Here is a 26,225-nt window from a genome sequence, read left to right as displayed (position 1 = left end):
TTGTTGTTGTTGTTTCTTTGTTTGTTTGAGACAGGGTTTCTCTTGTAGTTCTGGCTGGACTGGACTTGATTTGTAGACCAGGCTAGCCTCGAACTCACAGAGATTTGCCTGCCTCTGCCTCCTGAGTGCTGGGATTAAAGGCAATCACCTCCACACCCAGCTCATATAAAGGTTTTTATATAAGAAAAATAAAATGAGCCAGACACACGCCTGTAATCTCAGCACTCAGGAAGGCCGAGGCAGGCAGATCTCTGTAAGTTCTAAGCCAGCCAGGTCTACAGAGCAAGTCCAGGATAGTGAAGACTACACAGAGAAACCCTCTCTCAAACAAACAAACAAACAAACAAACAAACAAACAACATCAAAGGAGCAAGGAGTAGAAACGAAGGATGGGAGCAAAACAAGCCCAAAGCCATATAGCTTTATGTTCCACATCTAGAAGCACATGGGCATGATGTGAGCTTCTTGGAGCTTGGTAGTCTTGCCCCTATGGCCAATTGCAGCTTATACTGACTTTCTCCAGGGCTGGCTCTGCTCACTGTCTGTAGCTTTCCTCAACAGACATTCCATCTTCCTGGAATCTCCAATGTCCTGGAGGCTCTACTTCATCTTCAGTTTCACTCATAGCTGTACTCACTGTTCTCTCAAGAACTGCCCACAGGGATTCTGATCTTGTTACAGTTTGACCTCTCAGGCTTTCTTTAAAAACTGAGGCAGAAACATATATGACCCTCTAATGCTTGTATTCTACATGCTTGTAAAACCAGCACATGGATGCTATGAAGGTCATGAGATCCATTTGACCACTGGGAAGACAACTTTTGAGTGTTGGTTAGCAGAGTATGGTGAAATGCATCCTGGTGTTGTGTGATGTCCACCAGAAAAGCCTGCTTAGACATTTCATCCAATAGAAAGCCTTTATTAGCTGGCCAGTGACTACAATTGGGTGTTCAGGATCCCAGTGTAGCACTGAGCCTTTCTCAGAGTAAGCTTTTAAGCACAAAAACCATGTTCTGGGTTGACATACTTGCTAACAAGAACAGTTAGCCAGAAACAGAACTACAGAAGCTTAAAAAAACAAGGTTAGGATATTTAGAGATTTTTCTATAACTATGGACTTTGTGTTTTACTTTTGGCAGGTGCTGACAACATTCTGAGGTTTGCAGTCTGAATGACACTTCCACCGTGGAGACAGCTATGCTAAGGTCTTGGGCTAACTAAGGTCTGGGGCCATGTTACATTGGGAAACAACTTTCTAGATAACACTATGCAATGAGAGTGTTCTAATGGTACTCTCTCAAACAAGTATCTTTCAAGTGAGTACACACTTTTTACAAAATCCTAAATCCTGTGACAGGTGGGATCTGACCACTTCTTTAGATATCCTCATATTGGAATAATGTTATTGTGGAATGTATACAATTTACCCTTGTTCATTCAAATGCTGATTTCTCTACCCCACTATCTGGTTTCAATCTGGACATTGCACTGTGATGTTTATTTAAAGCATCACCCATCTCAAGTTTATGTAAACACGCCACCATTTGTTCTCTGTATTTTCAATAAAACAACCAGCCAATGCTGAGCAATGGAGAAAATAAGGTGGGACATCCTGGTCCCAAGGGAAGAGAAGGAAGAGAATGGGAGGAGTAGGAGCAGAGATTGGCAGGAGATGTCTTGGAACCATGAGGAGAGGTGAACAGGACCTAAGATATGACTAAAAGCAAGCATAATGGGTAAAATCTAAATGGTAGCAAACTATGTGGACTTAGAGGTTTAAGATGAATAACTATTGCCCAGCATTGTGCTTTAGGTTAATTAAATAAATCCTAGTCTCTGTGTTGTGATTTGGGAATATAGCTGGTTTAGGAATAATCGGTTTAAAATATAAATCAATAATAAATATTAATAACCCTCAACACCTGCAGGATATCTTTCATCTTGTCCTAGGAAAAAGTATGTGATTTCTTTTTTTTACTTTTTTTCTGAAGCTAAGTTACAGTTTATTAGAAAATCTTTCACATAGATTTAAGCATAGCCATTAAAAAGTGTGTGGGAGCCAGTTGGTGGTGGCACACACCTTTAATCCCAGCACTCAGGAGGCATAGGCCGGAGGATATCCGAGTTTCAGACCAGCCGGGTCTACAGTGTGAATTTCAGGACAGCCAGGGCTACACAGAGAGAAACCCTGTCTCTAACAACAACAACAACAACAATGAGGTATGTGTGGCTGAAGACTTAGATCGGCAGTTAAGAGTACTTGTTGCTCTTGCGGAGGACTTAAGTTTGATTTCCAGCACCCACATAGCAACTCACAACCATCTGCAACCCTAGTCAAAGGGTATCTGAAGCCTGCTTCAAACAAACAGAAGATAGAGTCTTGGCTGGCCTCTAGCTGGTGATCTGGGTGATCTTCCTGTCTCATTCTCTTCAGCATTGGCCTCCCAGCATGTGCCAACATGGCCATCCTGATCTCTTCTTCCCTCCTTCCCTCCTCCCCTTCCTCCCTCCCTCCCTTCCCCCCCCCCTCTGTGTATGTGTGTGTTTCTCTGTTTAAGACTGGGACTCTGTACCATGTAGCTCTGACTTTCATTAAACTCAACATGTAGACCAGGCTGGCTTCAAATTCACAGAGATCTATTTGCCACTGCCTCCCAAATGCTGAGATTTAAAGTGGGTGTCACCATGTCTTGGCTATAATATCACCAATCTTTTTAACAAACACACCTTTCTTTTGAGAAAATTTAGAGAAAAATTATTATTACAGGGGGTAGGGAGATGGCTCAGTGGGTAATGTGCTTGTTATGCAAACCATGAGGATCTGAGTTTGGAGTCCCATCACCCACATAAATAGCTAGGTGTGGAGGTATGCATTTATAACCCATCACAGAGGGTGTGTGGAGAGAAAGGTGGAAATGGGGACTTCCTGGCTACTGAAAAGTTGAGCTCCAAGTTCAGTGAGAGGCTTTATTTCTCCTTCCCCTTAAAAGGAGAGAGCAAAAGAAGCCACAGGTTTGCAACAAGTGAGTATAAACACACAAACACACACATGCAGACACACAGAGTTAATATTACATAGTTTGGTTTTATAGTAAGCACCTCCTCAAAGAGACTTAACCTCTCCTTTGTTGAAGGGATCTAGATATGACAATTCAAGTTTGAGAGCTAATTAAACAGTGGGCTTGTTTGGGTGATTCATGATTCATGCTCGCATCAACTTGAACTCTTACTTTTATTGATCAAGGAGGAATTTAATAAATAACCTCTCTACTTATTTCTGGACATGATGCTCAACCATGGCTTGGGAACTATATGCTATGTGTCATATCCTGATACATCCCGTTTCTCTGTTTCCTGTGTGCCATGATGTGAACTGCTTCGCCACACTCTCTCCACCACAATGTACTGAACATATTAAACTCTGAGCCCAAATAAATCTTTCTCATTTTCAATTGCTTTTCTGGGATATTTGGTCACAGTGCAGAAAAACCTGATTAAAATAAAAGGGGGAAGTCACATACAGTTGAGTTTATCCTTTTCTTTCTTTTTTTGGTTTTTGTTTTTTTGGAAGAGGGTTTCTCTGTGTAACCTTGGCTGTCCTGGAACTCATTCTGTAGAGTAGGCTGGCATCTAACTCACAGAGATCTGCCTGCCTCTGCCTCTGGAGTCTGGGATTAAAGGCATGTGCCACAACCATCCATCAAGGGTCATTTTCAAAAGCTCCACATTGAATATCCATGTGATATTTAACGATGAGACACATGTTGGGAAAGATCCCCACTGCTTCAACTGAGCAGGAAAATAAGCAACTGGTTTTGTTTAGCATCCCTGTGCATGAAAAATACACCTACTTCAACACTAGGAATACATGTAGCCTGACAAAATACACTATAAGAAGCACTCAGAAACAGATTACCTACGTGAGCAGCAGCTTCCGGTCTTCCCACTCTCACTCACTGTGGAACACAGACTTGCTAAGGCGAATGGTAGGCAGAGTCTCCTCCATTATTTACACATCGATTTCTCACTCACATGTAGGATATGACTGTACATCCCCAGAGGAAGTCATAGGGCCCCCAAAAGGTACATTTAGGAGCAAGTTTAAGAAGCAATTCCTATGTTAAAATGATGAAGAATAAGCAGGAGTTGTACATGATGCCTCATATCCACCATCCTAACACTGAGAGGGTGAGGTAAGAGAATTTCTGCAAATTCAAGGCCAGCCTAGATTACACAGCAAGTTCCTGGCCAGACAGGGCCATCTATATGTGTGTATGTATGTATTTGTGTGTGTATATATATGCATGTATATGTGTATACACACACACACACGTATAGTGAGAACCTATAAGGTTTTGGTGGTGGTGGTAGTTTTTGTTGTTGTTGTTGTTTCTGTTTCAAAAGACAAATAATCAAGAGGTATTAGAAATTATGAAAAAAAAAGTAATGTGTGTTGTACTAATATTACTTGAGATGTCGGAGTGGTGGTTCTGTGGTTGAGCACTCACTGCTCTTGCAGAGTTCAAAGCACCCGCTCACCATCTGTAACTCTAGTTCCAGGGTTTCTGACACTTTCTTCTGGCCTCCATGAGCATCAGGCCTATATAGCACACACACACACATTCAGGCAAAACACCCAAATATATCAAATAAAAATGAATACCTCTTTAAATTAGTAAAGATACTTAAGTACTTTGCTCCAGTTCTATAAAGACTGCATGTCTGTCTTCTTAGCACAGGGCTAACAGGATCCTTCCAAGTTCAACCAGACCAATCCTGAAGTAGAAACAATGGGAGTCTTCAATTCGTTGGAGCAGGGGTAGCTCTCTCAGTTCAGCTGAGATAAGGATGTAGTAATTTTGTGTTGTCATAACAAAAGAAAGCTTTGCACAAAATCTTTAAAAAGTAGAGCCCAGCCCTTAGAATGGGTTAGTGCTAATTTGCTGTGCGATAGGGGAACAGTGTTGTATGTGGCAGGCCTAAGTCTTTGTGCTAGGGACATGTTTTCTGCTACAAAATGGGAACCTTGTCCAAGTTCTTTTATGTTTTCAGCAACCATTTGCAAAGATTATCCAATTGCTGTAACTTGGAATTCCACTGCATTTAGCTTTTCCTGCTGTTCATAAGAATAGAAAACAGTTTTTCTCTATCTACTATGTGATAGGCCTAGTCCTATTTTGGTTTGATTCAACACATTAACTGTGCTGATAATCACTTTTACTGCTTCTTCCTTGTGTTTTTATCCTCTATTTGTTCTCCTTCTTAGGGAACTGAAAGCTAAGAGAATTCAACAAGGAAGCATAGCCCTTGGGGACTTGGCCTCAGATTCATGTCCTCTGGTTCTTAATAAAAATTGCTTGGTCAATGGCTGAATCCCTTTTGGAGCAACTTTACTTTACATGACTCCATAAATGGTCTTCTATTTTTTCTTTGCTTTTCTTTTAAGGGGAAGGTCTTTGCTATGTTTTGAGAGAGGGACTCCCCGCCCTTGTGTAGACCCAGACTCACTTTGTAGTCTAAACTGTCCTGAAATTCCTGATCATCTTGCCTTTAAAGATGAGCTTCACCACTCATGCTGTGAATGTGACTTACCACTGCTGTTCCTATTCTAGATCTCTGATTGGCTCAAGGGGAGCAGATCAAATAAAAAAAAAATGGTGACACATGCCTTTAATCCTACTACTCAGGAAGTACAGGCAGTGCCCTGTCTTAAACAAACAAACAAACAAACCAATCAACCAACCAAACAAACAAAAAAACAAGAAACAGAAACAACAACAACAACAAAAACTACCACCACCACCAAAACCTTATTTTGCCAGAGGTTATATTGGCTTCTGTTAAACTTAACAGCTAAAGAATGACGGTATGGTCACCTTAGGGTGACCATTATGCCTGTGTCTTTGGGCCAATTTTCTTCAATTTCTCTTTCTCATTCTGTTCAGACAGTGTTCAGTAAAGTCCTCTATACTGCTCCAATTCCTATCTTTCCACAGGCCAACAAGCTGCTATTCATCTGGTTATTGCTGCCAGCACCCCAGGGATTGAGCCGAAGCCAAGTCACAAGTCAGTGCCAGGATTTAGTGCATGTATCCCTTCCCATTCTGCAGCAGTGGTTGATTTATATATGTATTTAAGATGACTTAAAAGGCTGTGGTCGATGAAGTTAAAAGAGAGTTCCGGATTCAACATGGTGAAAGAAACACGTTCACTAGAAAACCTGCAAAATCTCAGTCAGGGAGCTCAGAGGGAGTAGGGCCCGGAACTATAGGTTATTTCATCAAAACTCAAGTTTCCATGATAGGCTAATGCTTTGTGGTGCATGGATTTGTTTTTTAGGCACGGAAAGTCAGACAGAACAAAGAGGTGAAGGGTAAGTAGTGCAAACAGGTATAAGACAGGCAGCCTAAGGGGTACGATTTCAGACAAGTGGAGAGACAAGGCATTGAGATGACATTGAGGTGAGGTAGAAAGCCATAGAGATAGTCCAGAGCATTTCAAAGTGTCAAGTCAGGAACCAATTCATGTACTAGGAGGTCAGCCAAACTAGCCAGGGTAGCTGTATGGACCGATACAGCCAATAGAATCAAGAGCTTTGAGGGCAGTAATGGACACACCTGACCATTTCTGTGATACCACCCCTGCCCTCCCATACGTGTAGCAGCAAGACTTGGGTGAGTGCCCCTTCTAATAGCCACAGGAGACCCTACAATCTCTGTAGAGAATTCCTGCATTGTGTCAGAGTTCTGACTTTCCATTCTCTGTTTCCAGGCAGAATGTCCACGGAGACATTACAACTGTGCTTGCAAATCATAACTATTAATGGGGCAGCATAAAAGTTTTACTGGAAATGAAGCCCATGTTTGTATTTGGTTGATGTATCCAAGCTAGGCTGTTTCATTCTACTTCGCAAGTACATTAAGAAAGAGCAAGGAATATAGTTAAATTCAGCTAGTTGCAAGGAATCCACTCAAGATAACTTCCTAAAGCGAAGTTTATCCTCAGGCTATGGGTGGGTATACAAACAAGATGCAGGGAGTAGGACAGAAGGCCAAGAAGAAAATTGTAGCAGGAGCCCAATGGTAGCTCTCATCTGTAATCCCAGCAATAGGAAAGCCAAGGCAGGAGGATTGTGGTGAGTCTGAGGTTAGGCTGGGCTGTGTGAGTTCCAGATCAGCCTGGGTGAAAGTGAGACCCTGTTATGAAACAACCCAAAACAAAAAACTAAAATACAACAACAGATTGATAACAGGAGCAGCAGCAACAAAAATCTGTAGGAGGAATGGACCTCAGCAAGACTGAAGGAAGGGAGAATTTGGGCCTCAGAGTTACCCTAGAGACATACAGCAGGTGTTCAGAGTTATCATGCTAGAGGCTGTATTTTTAATGCCAGTTTCTTCCCTTCCCTCTGTCACTTCCCTGCCTCTAATTACTTTAATGACTTGTTACGCATAAGTCTTCCTGTACACACTTCACCATGACTTCTTCAGCTCCACCTATACCTCTAAGTTATTTAGTCGTCATAATTTACCGCTTGTCTGCTAGTGTCATTTTATGCTTCGTATTTTAGATTTAAGAAGTAAAGAATCAGTTTTCCCAGATCAGTTTTTTTTTTTTTTTTTTTTTTTTTTTTAAATCAGTTCCATACAGATCCCTGGACCTGTTTCCTCATTCCAGCACAAAAATCCATCAGTGGCAGTGAGAAGGAGGGCGGGTAGAGTCACATTCAAGAAAACATTGCTGTGAAGGCAACACCACGTATAAGCAGGGCCATTTTAGTGAGAATGGGATGTGGGTTACTTGTATCTTAACTAACATATCTGCAAAGGAAAATTCTAGAGGTCCACAAGAACCTAACATATTGGACTGTAACACGAGGTGAGAGGAAGAAAAATGGTTAAGGAACTGTGCCTATAAGCAAAGAAAATGAACATGGAGAGCCATGTTCCAATCCAAGCCTGAGAAAGTAACAAGAATGGAGCCTACAAGGTGTCCATTTCACCTTAAAAGTAGAAGGGTTGAAGTTCCCTTTTAGGAACATTTCTTGTACACCTACTTAGTTAGAGTCCAAGAGTTGGACACTATATATTTTTTTCTCCCTTTTTTTCTGGTATAGTAAATCTGTGAACAAATGAGAGAAATGATAGAAGCCAAGAGAGCACAAATCTGTCCTATGTGATCTGGTTAGGGAGTGGAAAGTCTCCATGGATGGGTAGAGAATGTGATATTCCCTGTGTAGATAGGCCCTCCAACTAGAAACTCACACAAATGCCCTGTAGAGTTGGACAATTCTTCTGGGTGCATCTAAGTTTGTATGGGAAAGAAGTCGAACCACATAGGCTCTAGCAATAATGAAGATGTGAAAGGAGAGGAGACTTGAAGAATGAATGTTACCAGGTGGAAAATATGTGATAATAATTCTTTTGAAAATGAGCTTCTTAAGCAGGGTGTGGAGGCATGTGCCTTTGATCCCAGCACTCAGGATGCAGAGGTAGGCAGGTCTCTAAGTTTGATGCGATCCTGGCCTGAGTTCTAGAACAGCCAGGGCCGTTACATAGAGAAACCTTGTTCTTGAAAATAGAAAACAAAACAGAACAAAGACAAAGAAAATGAGCTGTCAGGCTGGAAAGATGGCTCAGAGGTTAAGAGCATTGGCTACTCTTCCAGAGGTCCTGAGTTCAGTTTCCAGCAACAACATGGTGGCTCACAACCATCTATAATGAGATCCGGTGCCCTCTTCTGGCATGCATAAGTACATGCTGACAGAACATTTTCTACATAATAAATAAATAAATCTTAAAAAAGAAACCTTAAGGATCATAATGGTCTTTGGAAAAGATACACACAGAGTTGAAGACCATGTATATATAACACAATTGGGAAAAAAAAGAGTTTGAAAAAACAAAACAAAACAGAAAAAGGAAGAAAATGAGCTGCCTTAGTGTTATATTGCTGTGAAGAGATGTTATGACTAAGACAACTCATAAAGAAAGGCATTTAATTGGGGGCTAGCTTATAGTTTCAGAGTCCATCATCCATTAGATATCCTGAGTTCATTAGTCCATTATCATCATGGTGGTGGGGTGGGGAGCATGGTGGCATGCAGGCAGGCAGGCACTGGAGCAGTAGCTGAGAGCTACAGCCTGATCTGTAAGCACGCACACACACGGGCACATACACACACAGACATAGGCTTTTAAAGCCACGAAATCCACCCCCAGTGAAAAAAACATCCTCCAACAGGGCCACACCTCCTAATCTATCTAATCCTTCTCAAATAGTACCACTCCTTGATGGCTAATCATTCAAATGTATGAGCCAATGGGGCCCATTCTTATTCAAACCACCACCGAGCTTCTTCTCTTTGCTCCAATAACAAACCTAGACAAAAGACCGCATGGTAACCCATGAGCCAAGAAAGATCCTAGAAATTAGTTTTCAGTGATGATGATCCGAGAGTAATGAGAATTCAGTCGGCAAAGCACAAGATGCTGGGTTTGGAGTGTTAACCTTCAGTTTGAGAAGGAGAGCCTGGAAGACATGGTGGTGGTAGGAATAAGAATGGCTCCATATTTAAATGCTTGGTCATTAGGGAGTGATAACACTTGAGAGGGGTTAGGAGGTGTGGCCTTGTTGGAGTGGGTGTGGCCTTGTTGGAATAAGTGTGTCATTGTGGAAGCTGGCTTTGAGGTCTCGTGTGCTCAAGCTAGGTCTAGTATAACAGTTCTCTTCAGATCAAATGTAGAAGTCTCAACTCCTTTTCCAGCACCATGTCTGCCGTCATGATTCCCAACATGACGATAATGGACTAAACCTCTGAACTGTAAGCCATCCTCAATTACATGTTTTCCTTTTTATAAGAGTTACTGTGATCATGGTGTCTCTTCACAGCAACAGAAACCTTAAGACGTACGGTGATGAGGACACCACATGAAAAGCAGCTCAAGATCCTTAGTTGTTCTGCTTCTGTCCTCTATGGGAGAAGCTCAGCGAGGGGTGTGGTGTGGTCCATAAGGACTATAGCTGTTTAGAGTGAATGAAGTCCAGAGCATATGTGTATTATTGGCATGGGCACAGCCAAGTCAAGAACCCCAATCCTTCAGGCCCATGGAAATGGCAAGGCCTTCCCAAGTGAGGCTCAGGGGAATGGCAAAGCCTTCCTCTGACTCAAATACAAATGCTGAGAAGTGACTTTTATCTTTAGCTAAGACCAGTGTGATGGCTAATCTTGGTTGGCAATTTGATTACATCTGGAATCAACTAAAACCCAAGCAGCTGGGCATACTTGTGAGGGATTTTTTTTTTTTTAAATTTGGTTACTTAAGGTGGGGAAGACCCACCCTAAATATGGGCCATACCATCTGATGACAGCCTGTATAAAAGGACATGAAGAAGGAAGCTTTTGCATTTGCCTGTCTATCCTCACTCTCACTGGCAAGTTCATGTTATCCTGAGATAGTCCTTTGCTGGAATTAGAACCTCCTTCTTGAGGATTCTAATGTATACTTAAAACCAACAGGGACACCCAGCCTCATGGACTGAACAACTATCAGATTCTTAGTTTTTCCATTGGGAGATAAGCCATTGTTGGATTAGTTGGACCACAGCTCCTAAGCCACTCAAATAAATCTCACATATATTAATTCTATCATTTCTGTTCCTCTAGAGAACCCTGACTAATACAACCAATGCACAGAAAGTGTGGACCACAGCTTCCTTTTTCCTGATGTTTATAGCCTGAGACTACTCTCCTACAGACACCTTCGACTTAGACTAGCTAACTGTTAGGAATATAAGTGAAACCATTTTGTGTGACTTAGACTAATAGTGTACTACCCTACTGCCTGTAACATAGGAGGTTGCCACCAGGAAGCTCAGAGAGGAGCTGATCTCTCCACCTCAAGGCAAACTCTGATGTGCTATAGACTAGCCACAAGGCAGCTCCGATACAACCAAGCCTAAGAGAGGAATTGATTGTGCTAATCAACTAACCCCAGAGTGGCATTAATATATTAGTGTGCCAGCCTTAAGCTGTGAGCCCCAATGCAGCAAAACTATTGCCCAGTGAAATGATACAATAATTGGATCTTTGGGACTGGCCCTTAGGATAAACGCTGCTATGCTCCTGAGACCTGGCTTCTCTAGTCTCTGCATTGATACCCAGCAGCAAGAGGGCTTTGAGACTGGCTTCTGGTGTGGCTCTGTCTTCAGTGACTGTTGAACTCCAGGCACCACTGTTGAGCTCACACAGACCTGACTGTCAGCACTAGCTTCTGGCTGATACTCTCAAGGGCCTCCTGGACCTCCACCAGTGCCAACCCCCTGGCCTGCCACAACTGAAGGACTTCACTGCAGTCATGCTTTGAGCCCACAATGCTTCAGAAGCATCCTCACCAGAGAAGACTCCCCAGTGGAACCCTGCAGCAGCATTTTCAGATCAACGGTTCCCTGCTTGGTGAGATGTTTAACTTTTATATATTAGCGTGGTGTTAGAATGAATGTTTATGTGAATAAAACGAGCATATTTGAAAGACAAATCTTGTGTGGACATCCTCACTGCAGCCGTACAGCCCACTGGCCATGCTCCCTTGTGCTTTGTATAGTAGTTTCATAGGTACCTCCCATCAGAGTGAGTGCAGCCCACCCCATCCAGCTTTTCTGTATGTGTATCTGTCGTTTCTTCAGTGTCTTGTCAGTTTTTCATTCCTGAGTTGCCTGTGAGGTATCCAGGACCAAACCATGCAGGACACAGCAATCAGCTTAGCTCCTATCACTCTTCATGCTTTCATAGTTTTGCCAGGATACGGAACCAGTCTACAGCCTTCTCTGGGGGACAGATCAGGCAATAGGGTCAGTGTAGGGGAGCAGGTGCTAACTCCAGAAGCAGGAGGTAGGCTTTCTGGGAAGCCAGGGCATTTGCTTCTGTTCTGTGAGGTAGGGGGGAAGGATCTAGGAGACTTGGCATTCACCACCATTTCTGGGCCTCGGTTTTTCCACCTATAAATTGGACCCAAGAGCTGCTGCCTTCCAGGGTAGAGGGAGGATCCAGTGTGATATGGGAGGATGGTGTGAGCTGTGAATGCCTGTCTATAGGTGAAGACTCTATATAGTTCCCATGAAAGGGAGCCTCCAGGTCCACACAGGATGAATGGAGGGTGCATGTGTTCAGTCACTGACGAACAAGGAAGCACATGCCTGAACACTGACAAACCATCCATCAGCTGTCTGGGAGGCAACGCTGACTTACTTGCTCAAGCCCACGACAGAAGCTCACACCGGAGGGAGATAGTGTTGGCAAGTGTTGGCAAGAGGGACCTCCTCTGCTAGGCAAACGGCTGAAGGGAGCAGGTCAGTATTGATTTAGTGGAGGAGTATGTGGTAAGAGGGAGGAACACGTGACTTCCCACCATTGCCAAGGCTCAGTACCACCTTTGGAAGAGGGTTTCCCAGCCAGGCAAATTCTGTTTGCTATCTGAGGATCTCAGGGAAGCTGGCTAGTGCTTGCTCACTTTTTGTCTGGGTGAAATCTAGAGAGCATCTGGCCCGAGCCAGGGGCATGCTCCAACCAGCGAGCTGGTTGTTCTGGGGCATGCACTGGTGTGTGCACTTGCACTTGAACCCAGGGTCCAGCGCATGGGAAGCCATGCTGTAGCACTAAGATTTGCATAGCCTCCCCCCGCCCCCAACCATGGAAGAAGTTGCAGTGTAGAAGTTGCAGACCAGGTCTTCTGGTTTTGGGTAGAGGCAGGCCACTGGGCTGACCTGGGTAGAGAAGGTGGTTGGGGCTTCCTGGATTGGAGAGGAGGGCTGGGGAGGGGAGTATGGACGACATTGGCTGTCCCTAGGAGGAGGTTCTTCAGCTCCCAGACCCCTCAATGCTCTTGAGCTTTCAGCCGGGATTCATTCAGATCCTTTGAAAGCAGTGTTCATTTGTCTCCCCTGGGACCTTGGGGACCTTGCTCTCACGTGGAGGGGGTCTTTGAAAGGGGGTCTCTGAAGACCCAGCCAGGATGACATCGAGGGGCTCCACACATAGGGTATGGGGCACCGTGGTCAAGGAAGCCACGAGTGGCGGTGGCAGGGGCGGTGGTGGGCAGGGTGGAGGAGGCGGGGCACCTCGGAGGAGCTGAGCTGGGACCAGTGGCAGCTGCTGTGCGTTTACTGGGCTGGGGCACCGTTGGTGAGGCTGCTCCCAGTCAACCTTCCCGCAAGAGCAGCAGGAGCAGCTGCCGCTCCCTGGCGCGGCTCAAGTGCTGTCATTCCTCCCGGAGTGGGGGAAGACCCGAGTCCGCTGGGCAGCCTGAGTCCCTGTCCCCGCCCCCCACGTGGCGGGCAACCAGGAAGCAGCCCTAACCGAATCCCAGCACCGCCCGCACCCCAAGACGGTCCCAGGGTGCCGGGCTCAGAGGCGATGTCATTGAGCAACATGCAGCCCCGGGTCGTGTGTCTGGCCACTGCGGGAAAACACGGGGTGGGGGCATAGGAGAGGAGGTAGAGGGTCGCCTGGTGGGCCCACAGCCCCTGATCCGGGGCAGCAGTCGGGGTAGCAGAGAGGCTGCACCGGAGTGCTGGCATGACAGGTGCTGGGGTTGGGCAGGGGGCAGGGCGCCCCGCTTCAAGCTTCCTGCTAGGTCCCGCCCCTCCCCCACCGTACGTGCCTCCGACACTTGTCAGATGAGAGCAATGGACTAATTTTATCCTGCTGAGGCTCAGCAGGAAACTGACGCTGAGGCCCGGGTAGTTCTTCCGGGCGACGTGCCCGGGAGGCCTGAGGCAGGGAGCGAAGGGGGAGGGCATGGGGCGCCTCGGTCCGGGTAGGGTGACCCCTTTCTTGTTCCCAGAGGACTTAATTTTGGCGCCAATACTGGCATGCAACGGGCCACTCGGGCCCAGAGGAGGAAAAGATTGCTTGTAAAGAAGTTCGCTCAAATTCCTTTTGTTTCTCAATCATTGTGTCTAATTCTATTCTTTTCATACCTTAAGTTCTTGGGCTCTGCAGCGTGCCAGATACGCAGCAGGTCCCTAGGAAACATTGCTGATACGGATGTGATCAGAAAAACCAGCCAAGAAGCTGTGTGTCTGGTGACCACTAGAGAGAGCTGAAAGGCAAGCATCTAAAGAAAGGCCTTTGAAGTACAACTTCCTCAACCCTTTGGGGAAGAAGGTATCCAACATCCCCCTCCCCCCCTTTTTGTTCTTCTGCGCTCTTTATTACTGCTATGTTTCAGCATTTCAGAACTCCACAACTTGTTTCAAGCTTCTTGTTTTAAGTAGCGTCCACCCGCTCCTGGTACCAGCTGTCAGACGCTGGGGATTTGTAATCTTTGTCAGCTGCCTGCTCTGTTTCTGTGGAGAAGTAACAGGGAGCAGCTGGCTGCCTCTTCAGTTATGAAAAGGCCCCGGGTGGGGGGTGGGGCATTGTGCTCATAAAAAATTATGGGATTCTACGGCTTTGGAATCTAATGATCCTTAGTGATCAAATACACTGACGGAGCCCCGGGGAGTCTGGAGAAGGCACTGGAGGGTCTGGTGGGGCGCAGAAGATCTTCGGTGAGAGAGCCTGGGGCCTGTCGAGAAATTAGCCTTAGTGGGAGGAGGTGAGGAGGCCGACAGCACAAGGGTGTCTGCACTAAGCAAGGAGAACCAAGAATAGCCAAGAGTTTGGTGGTAAACCATCCTTTCCCAAAGAAAACCAGTTCCTTCTCTTTGTTCATGCCCTGTCCAGTACAGGGATAGAGGGAGCTGGATTTTATTTGTACCTCTTGGGTGCTTGGGAGTGAAAGGACATTTGGTGGAATCAGGTTTCCAAAGCCGAGGCTGCATAAAGGTCTGGAGTGGCTGGCAGACAGAATACCAGGGCTACATGTTGATTGGGAGTGAGGATAATGGTGCAGAGATGGAGTATGCACCATCTCTAAATTTTGCTCAACATTTAGTTTTGCTCTGAGCTAGTCCTGTTGAAATTCCTTTGGAAATGAGCATGCTGCAGAGTTGGCAAAATGAAATGGACAAGTCCTCAGCTTTCTCTGTCCCTGATGAACTATAAATTTGTAATTAGAGATTCTGCCTAGTCCTAGGCCTCACTTTCCCCATTTAAAATCAAGATAAAGTGGAGGTGGACTGTAGGGTTGCTCTTTGCTTTGACAATCTTGTAAGTCTCTCGAGCATCATCTTCCACTCCAGAGTCTGTGGCTACAGGCTTGTGGAACTGAGCTGTACTAACATCATTAAGTACCCCAGCAATAAAAGAAAGGAAGACAGATGGGGGTCCATTGTATTTGTGGATTTGCAGTGTGGCACTTTTCTATCGAGGTGGTAGCTTAGCCTCAACATGGCCTCCATTCAGCTCAGCCAGTAATTATGTTCTCATCTTGTGAAGTAACCACTTTTCACATGAAAGAGTACCATAAAAAAAGAAAATCAATCTGAAATAGTTTTTCCCCAGTTCTCTTCCACTGTCAGCTTTCCCAGAGCACAGAGAGCCAGGCAGAAATACTGTTTGGAATGCAACTTCAATTGTGGAGCCAAATTTCCTGCTGTTAGCCAAGTTAAAACTATTACACCCCTGTAGGCAACATACATACTCAAACCAAACATTTAGATCTGTTTATTTTGTTCCAAACCCCTTGAGGATTTAAATGTCCCAGGTCTCAAGCTCTGAATTTTTGTTCGTTCTCTTAGTTTTTAACTGTGGTGCCTAAGAGGGTGCTTCCTACTCTACACATTAATACTGTGCTGCTTCGACTAAATTCGGAAAGCACACAAGCCAACACATGCTCACACACATTCGTGAAAAAGGTCAATTGACACCCTGCCAATGGTAGGTGACACCTGAATGGGCAGATCTGGGGCCTGTGAAAGTCTTTCCTTCATTTAGAGAGAAGTGAGAATCAGCCTGACTCTTAACGGCTAGCCAGCCATGAGCAAAAGAGGCCCTGCACACTCATTCCCCCACGACCCCCAAGTGGCCTGGAGTGAGTGGGGCAAGGAGAAATGGAAGCAGGGACATTGTTGCTCTAGTGTTTTCAACGGCCTCTCCTGGGAGTCACAGGACTCCTGGGGGCCCAGCTTCTCCTGTTCCACAGACGCTTGAGTTGACAGGACAGTAACTCCACCTCTTCCCGTCCTCAGAGCCAAGAACCAATGGGTTTTCCTTTGGGGAGTTGATAAGAGCTGGACTGGGACCAGCAGAGGGGGGCTCAGGACTTTGGCCTTGAATGAAACATCAGAGACCAACTATGCCCCAGCTGCCTGTTAGTAACGGAAAAACTCATGGTGTGGGAACCATTGTATTCTTTGGAGCCCCTCAGAGCAGCCTCATCCTCCTGGCCTTGGGATGACCCTGGCTTGGGGTGGCAAGTTATTGTCGGGTGCAAGCGACAACCAGGGATGCCTGGCAAAAAGATGATGGAAGGTTGGGTACAGGGATATACACACACACACACACACACAAAGACGGGGAGCAGAGAGGCTGAGTTCCTAATGAGGTGAGCTGTGCAACGGGACAAGGCTGGCAGTGCCCTTTGCCTCTGGCCAGGGGCACTTGGAATGCACTTCAGTAAGACTGTTGCCCAGAGTCTGGGTGTAGGAAAGTATCTGGCACCAGCTTCAAAGGGATGATGGTGGTCCAAAGCCTACTTTTTCTGGCACCTATCATGGCCACTCAGCAGAGTGGTCTAGGATGCCCAGAATAGGGGGCAGGCTGGGTGATAAAGGCTAGGGTGGCTTCCTCTTCCTAAAAGAAATTGTTCAACTCTATGTGCAGTTGCTGCCTATGTCTGTGTGGGATCAAGGTGCAGAAAGAGGTTGTTTTGTTTTGTTTTTTTCCTAAAACAGTTCAGTTCCTGGCCTGGCCCAGGTGGAAATATTGATGAACAATGAGAGATGGAGGAGTTGGTCCTTCACCAGGTTGTTAACCATCATGCCAGTGCACTGGCATCATTCCTCCTGTGTGTGGCGAGATGAAAGGAGTTGCCTTCACATTTGTCAGGTGGCTACAAGGATGGATAGCGAGGAAGGTCTCTTGGTTAATATGTCAAAATCAGTGAGTGGTACACAGAGCTCTGTAGCATTTAAGAGCCTGTCCCTATGCAGTGGCATGCTCTTCCAGTCAATATCGGTTTGAGCACAGAAGTGAGATATGGTTCAGCCTGAGATGAGCGGGATTAATGCTAGTTTTAGGATAGTCTGGGCCAAGATGAGGCTGATTGGCCGGAGCTCTGGGTCCTTCCTTTCTCCAAGCACCTATATGTCTATGACAGTAATAAAAAGGAAAAGAGGGGAAGAAAATGGAGAGGGGGCAGTAGAGAGAAAATAAAAGGAAGGGAAAGGGGAAGCAGATGGTTAACCAATCATATCATGGGGTGCCTCAGAGCTTTCAGGAGCTTTGATGCAAAACAAAGCTCTTGTCTCTTTTGGCCTTCCTTCCCACAACCCCCAAATAGCTCCCAAGGATGGATGGCAACAAATTCCTCAGCAAACAGAGGCTTGGGTCTCTCCCACTGGGTTCTGGGGACACAGTAGCACCTTTGGCAGTTGATTGTAGTGGGTGACTAACAAGCTGGGGCCAGAAGTCCCATCTCCTTCCTCCCCCCAGGGAGTTAGAAAGTATATGGAGAGGATCCAAAGACCAGGGAGGGGTGTGATCCCACAATTTCCCAGATCCTGGGAGAAGAGCCTGGCAAGTTTCAAGGCATTCATGGGGAGAATTTGGTTAATGAGTTTGGAACACCAAGAGCATTAGCTCAGGGGAGATGGTTAGGTGGCTGAAATGCTGTGTGCACAGGTCTAGGAACAAGTGTGCTGGTGGCAAAAAATGTAAATGCTGAGCAGGGTGGGATGAAGGGGAGGGGTGGGGGAGGAGCACACAATGGCAAGACAGAGACATTAAATCGGCTCTTCAGGAGTTGGGGAGCCAGGCAGTAATTCTCCATTGGGGTCCGGATCATGGGACAACATCTTATCCTTGCTGGAATCTCTCTGCTCTTTCTTGAACATCCTTTGATGCATCAGAGGGACAAAAAAGAGGATTACAGCCCCAATGATTGGGGGTACACCCGCAAAGTAGAAGGCCACATGGTAGTCACCAAAGCAGTTTCGAAGTAGGCCTGAAAGGACCAAAAGACAGGAGGTTAGTTTAGCTTTTTCCTGTAATCCAGAGGCACTGTCTCTCCTCTTCTGGGAGGCCACCCCAGTGCCTTTCAAGAGCCCTGGCTTATGCTGCCCTCATTCAGGAGCTCCCTCAACTACAAGGCTTCAGGCCCCTGAGGTGAATACTCATTAGCAAAGACGCTAATGAAGCTTCTCTTTAAAGTGTCTATGTTTGTCTTTCATTAAGCTACCAGCCACCTCCCAGTCACTCCTGGGGCTGGAGGTACAAAGGAATTGAGTTCAAAAGACTCAAGAGAATGGTTCACGGTACAAGTCCTCAGCCCTACTCCCTCCCACCTTTGTATGCTTGTGGAGCAATTCAGCTGAATTCCTGTTTCATTTTATATTTTATTTATTTATTTATTATTGTGTGTTTATAATGTGAGGAGAAACATGCATGACACGATGGTCATGTGGAAGTTGGAGGACAGCTTTGTGGAGTTGGTTCTCCCTTTCCACATTTTTGTATTTTCCAGGGATAAAAACGTAGATCGAGGGGCCGGAGAGATGGTTCAGTGTTTAAGAGCACTGACTGCTCTTCTAGAGGACCTGGGTTCAATTCTCGGCACCCACATAGCAGGTCACAACTGCCTGGAACTCCTGTTCCAGGGGAAATGATACCTTCACATAGACATATTTGCAGCCAATGTACATAAAATAAAAATAAACAATTAAAAAATAGATTAAGAGGTTTGCATGGCAAACACTTTACAGGCTTAGCCATCTTGCTGGCACTCCTGTTGACCTTTTCTCTGAAGTTCCCTTTCTCTGTAGTTCCATTTGCCCTAGGAGGAAGCTCAATGCATGTAACTTCTTCCAGTTCATGTACACATAAATCCTTCGGGTTCTTCTAGCTGCTAAAACCATGGGTGTGTTTAATATGAGAAGCTTACATCAGAAACTAACAAGAGGTACCTCATCATGAAGATGAGGCTAGAAATACTGCCTAAGAAAGGCAAGAAGACCCTTGTCCTATTGTTAGCTCAGGAAATAAGAAAAATGGACAGAATTGTGGGGTCTCTGGCACTCTTTGGTTGCAAAGAGACTCCTCTCCTAATACACACTGTTCCTACTGTACAAGAGCCTTGAGTGAAAGATTTACCACTGTTACACAGTGTCTTCATAACGCCTTGCACATAATTAGTATTTGAGGAGTGTTTGTTGAAGTAGCTCATTTGACAAGCCTAGGAGGAGCAAACAAATGATCTGATGTTTGCAGTAAATCTCTGAAAAGATGAAGTTCTTTCCTTTTTCACTAGTTTTCCGGTTTTTTGCGCTCCTTGAGACCTCACTACACCCTTCTGGGAGGGTGGAGGGAGAAATTTGGAGGCTGAGGTGTCGTGCCAGCATTTTGCCAGTCCTGGAATAGTTCCTCAATTAAATCTCTACTAGGGGTTCAAAACGCCAGTAGAAGAATAGGAAGTCAACAGTGTCTATAAGTTTTAGTAAAAACCGGACCAACTTTATCTTTTAGCCAACTTCCTTAAAATTAATCACTTGACTGTGGAGAGAGTAAAGAGAAACTTGGACTGAAGTCAGTGTGATGTGCATACCTAAGAGTGTAAGTGCTTGAGTGTCTGGACCAAGAGGATGAGGAATTTGAGGCTAGCTTAGTCTACTGAGTTACAGGTCAGCCTATGCTACACAGTGATGGAGAAGGCTAGTTTTACTTTTCTCTCTACTCTCTGGAAGGATCCTCACTATCTATCATGAAACTGTAGTGAAACATTCAGCCCTGGACAAACCATACCTGTGACTATGTTTAATCTTTTCCATCAGGAGTTCCATGCACTATAACAAGGATATTTATACATACAATCAGAGGGAAAGAGGTTTCAAGCAGAGGTTCTCCAAAGAGCTAGGGCCCTCCCAAGGGAGGGCCTTCCTCAGAGGTTAGCCTCACCTGCAATGGGGGGTCCAGCAATCATTGGCAGGGCCATCATGCCCAGGAGGTAGCCAATGGCCTGTGAGGCCTGCATGGGTCCCACCAGCTCAAATGCAATGGGAGCCATGATGGTGATGAAGAAGCCATCACATAGGCCCAGGAAGAGGCAGACAACGATAAGGCCCCCAAAGTCTTGGCACAGGGGAATCATCATGGACATCAGCCCCAGGAGCAGGAATGAGAGGACCTAGAGAAACAAGAACCTCAGATCACAGATCACGTTTCAGATCTTTGTTTCTGCCATCTGTAAAATGGGACTGGATGAGGTATCTGCTGGGAGCAGTTATTAGAGTATATTTATTATGTAGTGAAGCCTTGTCTGGGTCCTTCACTGAAGGCTTTAGCCTTAAGAGAGGCAGACCCTATTTAGTTGAATCTAGAAGGAGTTTTTAAAAGTTGGAAGAAGGGGAGAACGTTGTCTTGCCCATAGCCAAAGAAATTGACTTTTGCAATGGATTCTGATGGAAGGGAGAGGAATCACTATTTTTGCCTTCTGATACTGACAAAGGAGCTGGTGTCAAGCTCTGTTGGTGCTTTCAAATCAAATAAGGCAAGGGAGGAGGTGAGGAAGGCTTGCATGATGATTAGACAGAGGCTTCAATGCAAGGTACACCTTATTAAAATGGAGAAGGAGGCAATGTTCACCTTTGTTTGGGTAGAATTTAAGAAATGCCTGAGCCTGAGAGAGAACATTGGGAAGTTCACTTAGATTTTCTTATGTTTTAAGATGTCGGACACATTATCTATCTCAGATATTTCAGGCATTGAGGCTCTGGTAACCTTTAGGCTGGGCTACATACCCTGAGAGGCTGTGCAAGGGAGCTAAGCCAATAGAGGGGTATCGGGAGAGCCCAGGGCCAGAGCACCTAGGAGGACTGACTAGTCACTGTGATTTCTTTGGGATGAGCAAAACAATTCCAAACTACAGAACCTGTCTTTCTAGAGACTAGGTTTTGTTTTGTTTTCTTCTGGAAACTCCCCCCCTCTAGTTTTTAATTAAGAGCATTTGCAATCAGTGTCTGTGAGATAGACTGAATCAGCCTTGGACTCCGGGCGTAGAGAGGAGACCCCATTCTCACTCACTGCAGCTGGTTGAGTCAGGTCATCTTCGGGCCAGAACTAAGACCTGGTGTGTTTACTAAGGCCTTAGGATGCCTGTGGATTTTCCAAAGGCCCGTGGTTGACCAACAGGCAGGGAACCATAGCCAGAAACACATAGAAGAAACACAGATCAAATCTGTTTCATGCTCTATAGGGTTGTTTCTGTGTTGTTGCTGATAGTCATTTTACTAGGTTATCAGCTGGTCTTTGGACATCTTAGAATGTCTTTGTTGGGAGACTTTGAACTTGGTTCAGGCCATCACATAGAAGCTAGTAATAATAACTGACCATCCCAGCTTCTCCTTTAGGAGGTTCACATTCAACTATGACCTAAAATCAGAGCCACCTATCAGTTAAGCTGCATGGGCAGTTAAGACTTAATATCATTAGTTACCACAGAGGACCCCATTAACTGATCTTTTGTTTTGTTTTGTTTTGTTTTTGTTTTTTGAGACAGGGTTTCTCTGTAGAGCCCTGGCTGTCCTGGACTCTCTTTGTAGACCAGGCTGGTCGTGAACTCACAGAGATCCGACTGTTTCTGTTTCACCAAGTGCTGGGGTTACAGGTGTGTCCCTCTGCGCCTGGCTCCATGAACTGATCTTAATCAGTGGAAATTGCTAACTGTTTTATCTAGCTCTCTCTTATCATCCTCCATGAGTTCTTGTCAAGGCTTGGAAATTTATAATCCATCCTCGAAATGGAAACTCAGGCTTCAAAAATGGCCCCAGGGGTCATTCTGCGGGCTGTTTCCATTTTCTTTCTAACAGACTATTCAGGGGCTAGATGCCTGTCACATCGGCTGGCTTTATAAACTGGAGGGAACCACAGGGTCTACCAGGTGGTTCTTGAGAATCTGAAGCTGTGTGTCCTCCTTTCCTCATCATGCCTAAACTCCTGCATTTGCCCCTTTGATAGAGTATCTTGAAAAACTGAAAAAAAAAAAAAAAAAAAAAAAAACAAAAAAAACCAAACAACAACAACAACAATAAAAAAAAACAAACAACAAACCTTTAAAAAAGTGTGTGTGTGTGTGTGTGTGTGGTGTACAGTTGTGGGTTCAGGTGCATGTGCCCATGTGGAGGCCAGAGGACAACTTCGGGTTTCAGCCTCACGAAGGCTGGGTACTTTTGAGAAAGGGGTCTCTCACTGGCCTGAAGCTCACCAGTTAGGCTAGGTTGACGACTGGCTACTGAGCTCCAGAGACCCTCCTATCTCTCCCTTCCCAGAGCTTGGATTATGAGTGTTATATGGTGTGTGTGTGTGTGTGTGTGTGTGTGTGTGTGTGTGTGTGAGAGAGAGAGAGAGAGAGAGAGAGAGCAAGAAAGAGAGCATTTGGAGGTAAACGAATGACTTTGTAGAGTTGGTTCTCTCCTTCTACCTGTGTGTTGTCAGGCTTGCATGGCAAACACCTTTACCCGTTGAGCCAGCTTGCTGTCCCCTCTTTTCTTATTGCCAAGCTTTTCAAAACATGGGTTCTCATGATCAAACTCAGGTCCCTATACTTACAAGAAAAGCAGTTTACTGACCTACCCCCGCCCCAGCCCCAAACCCTCAAAATTCATAAAGTGAGGGATTAGGCTATATGGTGAAAAAGATGTCTCAACTATGTTCTAATATATTAGTCTAAGTGGTGAAACTGGGTCATGTAAGAAGAAGGAGGGTGGGGGAAGTCAGCAGAAGTCCTGGGTTCTACTTAGCTTAGCCTCTAACTAGCTGTGCTTCTTTGTCCCTTAGAACTCTAGCTGCAACATAGAATGCAAAAGCAGCACAGGCCCTGTCTCTCTGCTGCTTCTCCGTGGTGAGAAGCAGGTGAGCTGGCCTGCTGCCTTGCTGCCGGAAGCAAGTCCTAGTGCAGTGCCAGGTCATTCTCACTGCCTGACTCTCTGGCATCTTGAAGCTGCTCATACTGGCAGGTAAGACCCATGATAAGGGATGCATGAAAGAGGCTGGGCGAGCACAAATATGCCTATGCAAAAAGCCCCTCAGATAGAGCACTTGCTGCTATTTGCACAGGAATTAAACATTTCATAATTTGTCTATCTCAGTCACCAGCCCTTGGTTTGGCCTTGGGCAGTTCACCTATCTCTGAGACTTGGGCCTGCCATCATCATTTAGAGAATGATAGGTGTGCTGGTTAGTTTGTTGTTAACTTGCCAATCTAGGGTTATTTAAAAGAGGGAACTCAACTTAGGACATGCCCCCCTCAGACTGTCTTATAGGAAAGCTGATGAGACATTCGATTGATTGATGATGGATGTGTAATGTCATCTGTGGACAGATGGTTCTGGGTTATATAAGAAAGCAGATTGAGCAAGCCAGTAAGCAGCATCCTTCCATGTCCTCTATTTCAGTTTCTGCCTCTAAGTTCCTGCCCTGACCGCCATTCATGATGGACTATAAGTTGTAAGATAAAATAAACTCTTTCCTCCCCAAGTTGCTTTCAGTCATGGTGTTAATATCATCAGTAGATAGCAAGCCAAGATAAAAAAAAGCCTGTCTCTAATTAATAAAAATAAAATAAAAATTAAAAAAGCCTGTCTCTCAGTTTTCCTTGAGTGTGATGCCGGGTTGACATGGGTGGACTACAAGGCAACCCATAACTCTGGGGAGGCATTCACGAGCTCTTGCAACCAGCAGAATTAAATTCTACATAAAGATTAATCAGAACCTTATCCATGACACATGATGGTATTTAGTAACTCACTTCACACTGCCAAAGACGGTGGAATCACTATTACCAACAGCCAGGGTCTCTTAGAAGTAGCTTTAGGGCATTCCCAGGACAGAAGTGAGTGCAAACTCAGCCTGTTTCTGGTGGGTCATTTGCGATTGCTTGTGTTCTGTGGCTGCCTTTGCTCTTCCACAGGGCTTTCTCGTGTGGCACCTCTTGGCAAGCCCAGTTGCAGGAGCAGAACCGTGAGCCAGGTCAGGGAGACTCTACTGCTGCTAGGCAGACAAAAACTGCCTAGATTCAAACCAGACAGATCCCAGGTCACACACAAAGGGATCACTCGAGTCCCACTAGGGTGGTCACTACCCACAGTGTGAGAAAACCTGTATCACTGTCCAAAGGACTGAACTGAGGTCACCTCTCTATTTGTTTCAATGCTTATTTTTATGACAAGATAGAAAAGGGAAGAATCATTCTCACTGCACAAATAAGGACAGTGAGGTCTAAAGAGAAAGAGTGAGATTTGGCTTTTTCTGGTATGATTTTAGTGTCCATTGGTAGGATGGCATTTAAGGATTTTTGTTTGTTAAAGGCTCTCTCTATAAAGCCCTGGATGTCCTTGAACTTGCTATGCAGACCAGACTGGCCTTGAACTCACAGAGTCTCTGTCTGGAACAGCACTTCAGAGCCAGTGCCTGATTCTAAGTAGCTCTGGAAATGTGAGAGATGACAGAGCTGGGCCTGGTCTAGAAGAGAGAGGCACTGGGCTATAGAGTGCTTCAGATTTCAAGAGAGTAAAGGAAATAATTAAAAAAAATCCTTACTTTGGGGACACATCTTACTTGTGGCCTGAGTTTCCCATTTTCATTTGCTGAGCTATTATTAATACAAAGCTACCTGCTATGTGTTCTGCAAGGGTCCATATACACAGCTCTCACTGACTCGTTACTGCATGCTAGTGAAGGAAGGAGAACAAAGATGATGTGGCTCACCGTACATCTTATCTCAGAGCCCAGGGATAACCTATTGTAAGCTGCGGACAAGTGGACACTCACCTGCAAGTATATCTTCTTCAGTCCAGGAATGGAGTCACTGATGTGGCCTGATACAAGACGTCCAAGGCCGGAGGTAGCCCCAATACACACCAAGAGCACCCAGGTCTCCTTGATTTCCTTGAACTCGTCTTGCACATATTTCATCTGAAAAGCATAACACCAGGAACCCCAGAGCAGGAGGAGAAAGATGAACTGACTGATTAAATGCTGGAATATCCAGGAGTTTCTACAACTCACTTCCCAGTACCAGGACGAGAACCTCTGACTGGAGTAGCACCTCCCTTTGTCCCCCAGCTCCAAGAAAAGCCCCCCACCCCAGCTGCTTCTAGAAATCACAAAGGCTACTTATCCTAGACACTCTGGAATTTGGGCTTTTGAGAATCATTTGACAAGGATAGGCACTTCCAAGCCGTCTAAGCCCTAATAAGACAACCCCCTTAAAAACTCTTGGTGTTCTTCTATGATATCGCCATGCAGTGACTTAAAACTGACAGGCTGAAATAGCAGGTCCCTAGGAGATGAGAGTCAACTTCCAGGCAACTCTTTCCAAGTGTGACTGAGGAAACATGAGGTCTAGAGGCTGGGGGTGTAGCTCAGTGGTAGACCACATGCTTAGTAGGGTCAAGGCCCTGTGTTCCATCCTTAAGATGCATGCCCCCACACACAAAATCTCAGAGTCTGTGTAGAATATCAGCTGCTCCACAACTGACAGTTCTGTGGCCAGTGGGCTTTTAAACTGCAGGGTTTGTCAATATAGGAAAGTGACTGCTATATATGGATCTAGAGCATTCCCATACATGCTTTTTCCTCAACAAAATCATTTGACCACAGACAGCAGCACTCCTCAGAAAAGTCTTTGCAAACCATACCTTGGATCATCTGAGCCAATTTCAGTGATGTTTATTCACTGATTTACTTCTTTAGCCCTCTTTTTTTTTTTTTTTTTTTTTTTTTTAATTTGAGACACACTTTTGATAAGTTTCCCAGACTAGATTGAATTCATCCTGTAGTTCAGACAGTCCTTGAACTTGGAATCCTCCTGAGTAAACCTCCTGAGTAGCTGGGATTTCAGGCTTGCACCACCAGGCCTGGTTTCTATCTAAACTTTTATCGTGGGAGAAAGCATGGATCACGGGCCTAGCCCTAAGGAACTACCCTCCTTTTCCACAAAGGTTTTGTTTGAACCCATACTCTTTACTTCTCTGCCAATCTCCAATCACTGTTTTGTTCCTTCTTTGCTCATTTGGTTTGAGACAGTCTCGCTGTGTAGCCTAGGCTGGCATCAGAGTCACAGCAACCCTTC

At 45.3% G+C, this 26,225-nt stretch overlaps 1 protein-coding gene across 1 annotated transcript in view; it reads right to left on the bottom strand.

The window, feature by feature from the left end:
• Positions 1–15,592: 15,592 nt before the first annotated feature.
• The window catches only part of Slc16a2 (solute carrier family 16 member 2), a 148,668-nt gene continuing 138,035 nt past the window's right edge, over positions 15,593–26,225 (bottom strand). The window contains exons 4-6 of the mRNA XM_060375664.1: positions 24,923–25,066; positions 20,054–20,282; positions 15,593–18,107 (exon numbers count right to left, since the gene is read on the bottom strand). Coding sequence (XP_060231647.1) covers positions 17,887–18,107; positions 20,054–20,282; positions 24,923–25,066 — 594 coding nt within the window. The 3' untranslated portion in view covers positions 15,593–17,886. The remainder of the gene's footprint in view (positions 18,108–20,053; positions 20,283–24,922; positions 25,067–26,225) is intronic.

This window comes from Meriones unguiculatus, chromosome X, assembly GCF_030254825.1.
Source record: "Meriones unguiculatus strain TT.TT164.6M chromosome X, Bangor_MerUng_6.1, whole genome shotgun sequence".
Lineage (NCBI taxonomy): Eukaryota > Metazoa > Chordata > Mammalia > Rodentia > Muridae > Meriones > Meriones unguiculatus.
The sequence above is the reverse complement of the archived record's forward strand: the minus strand, read 5'-3'. Positions and strand labels throughout refer to the sequence as shown.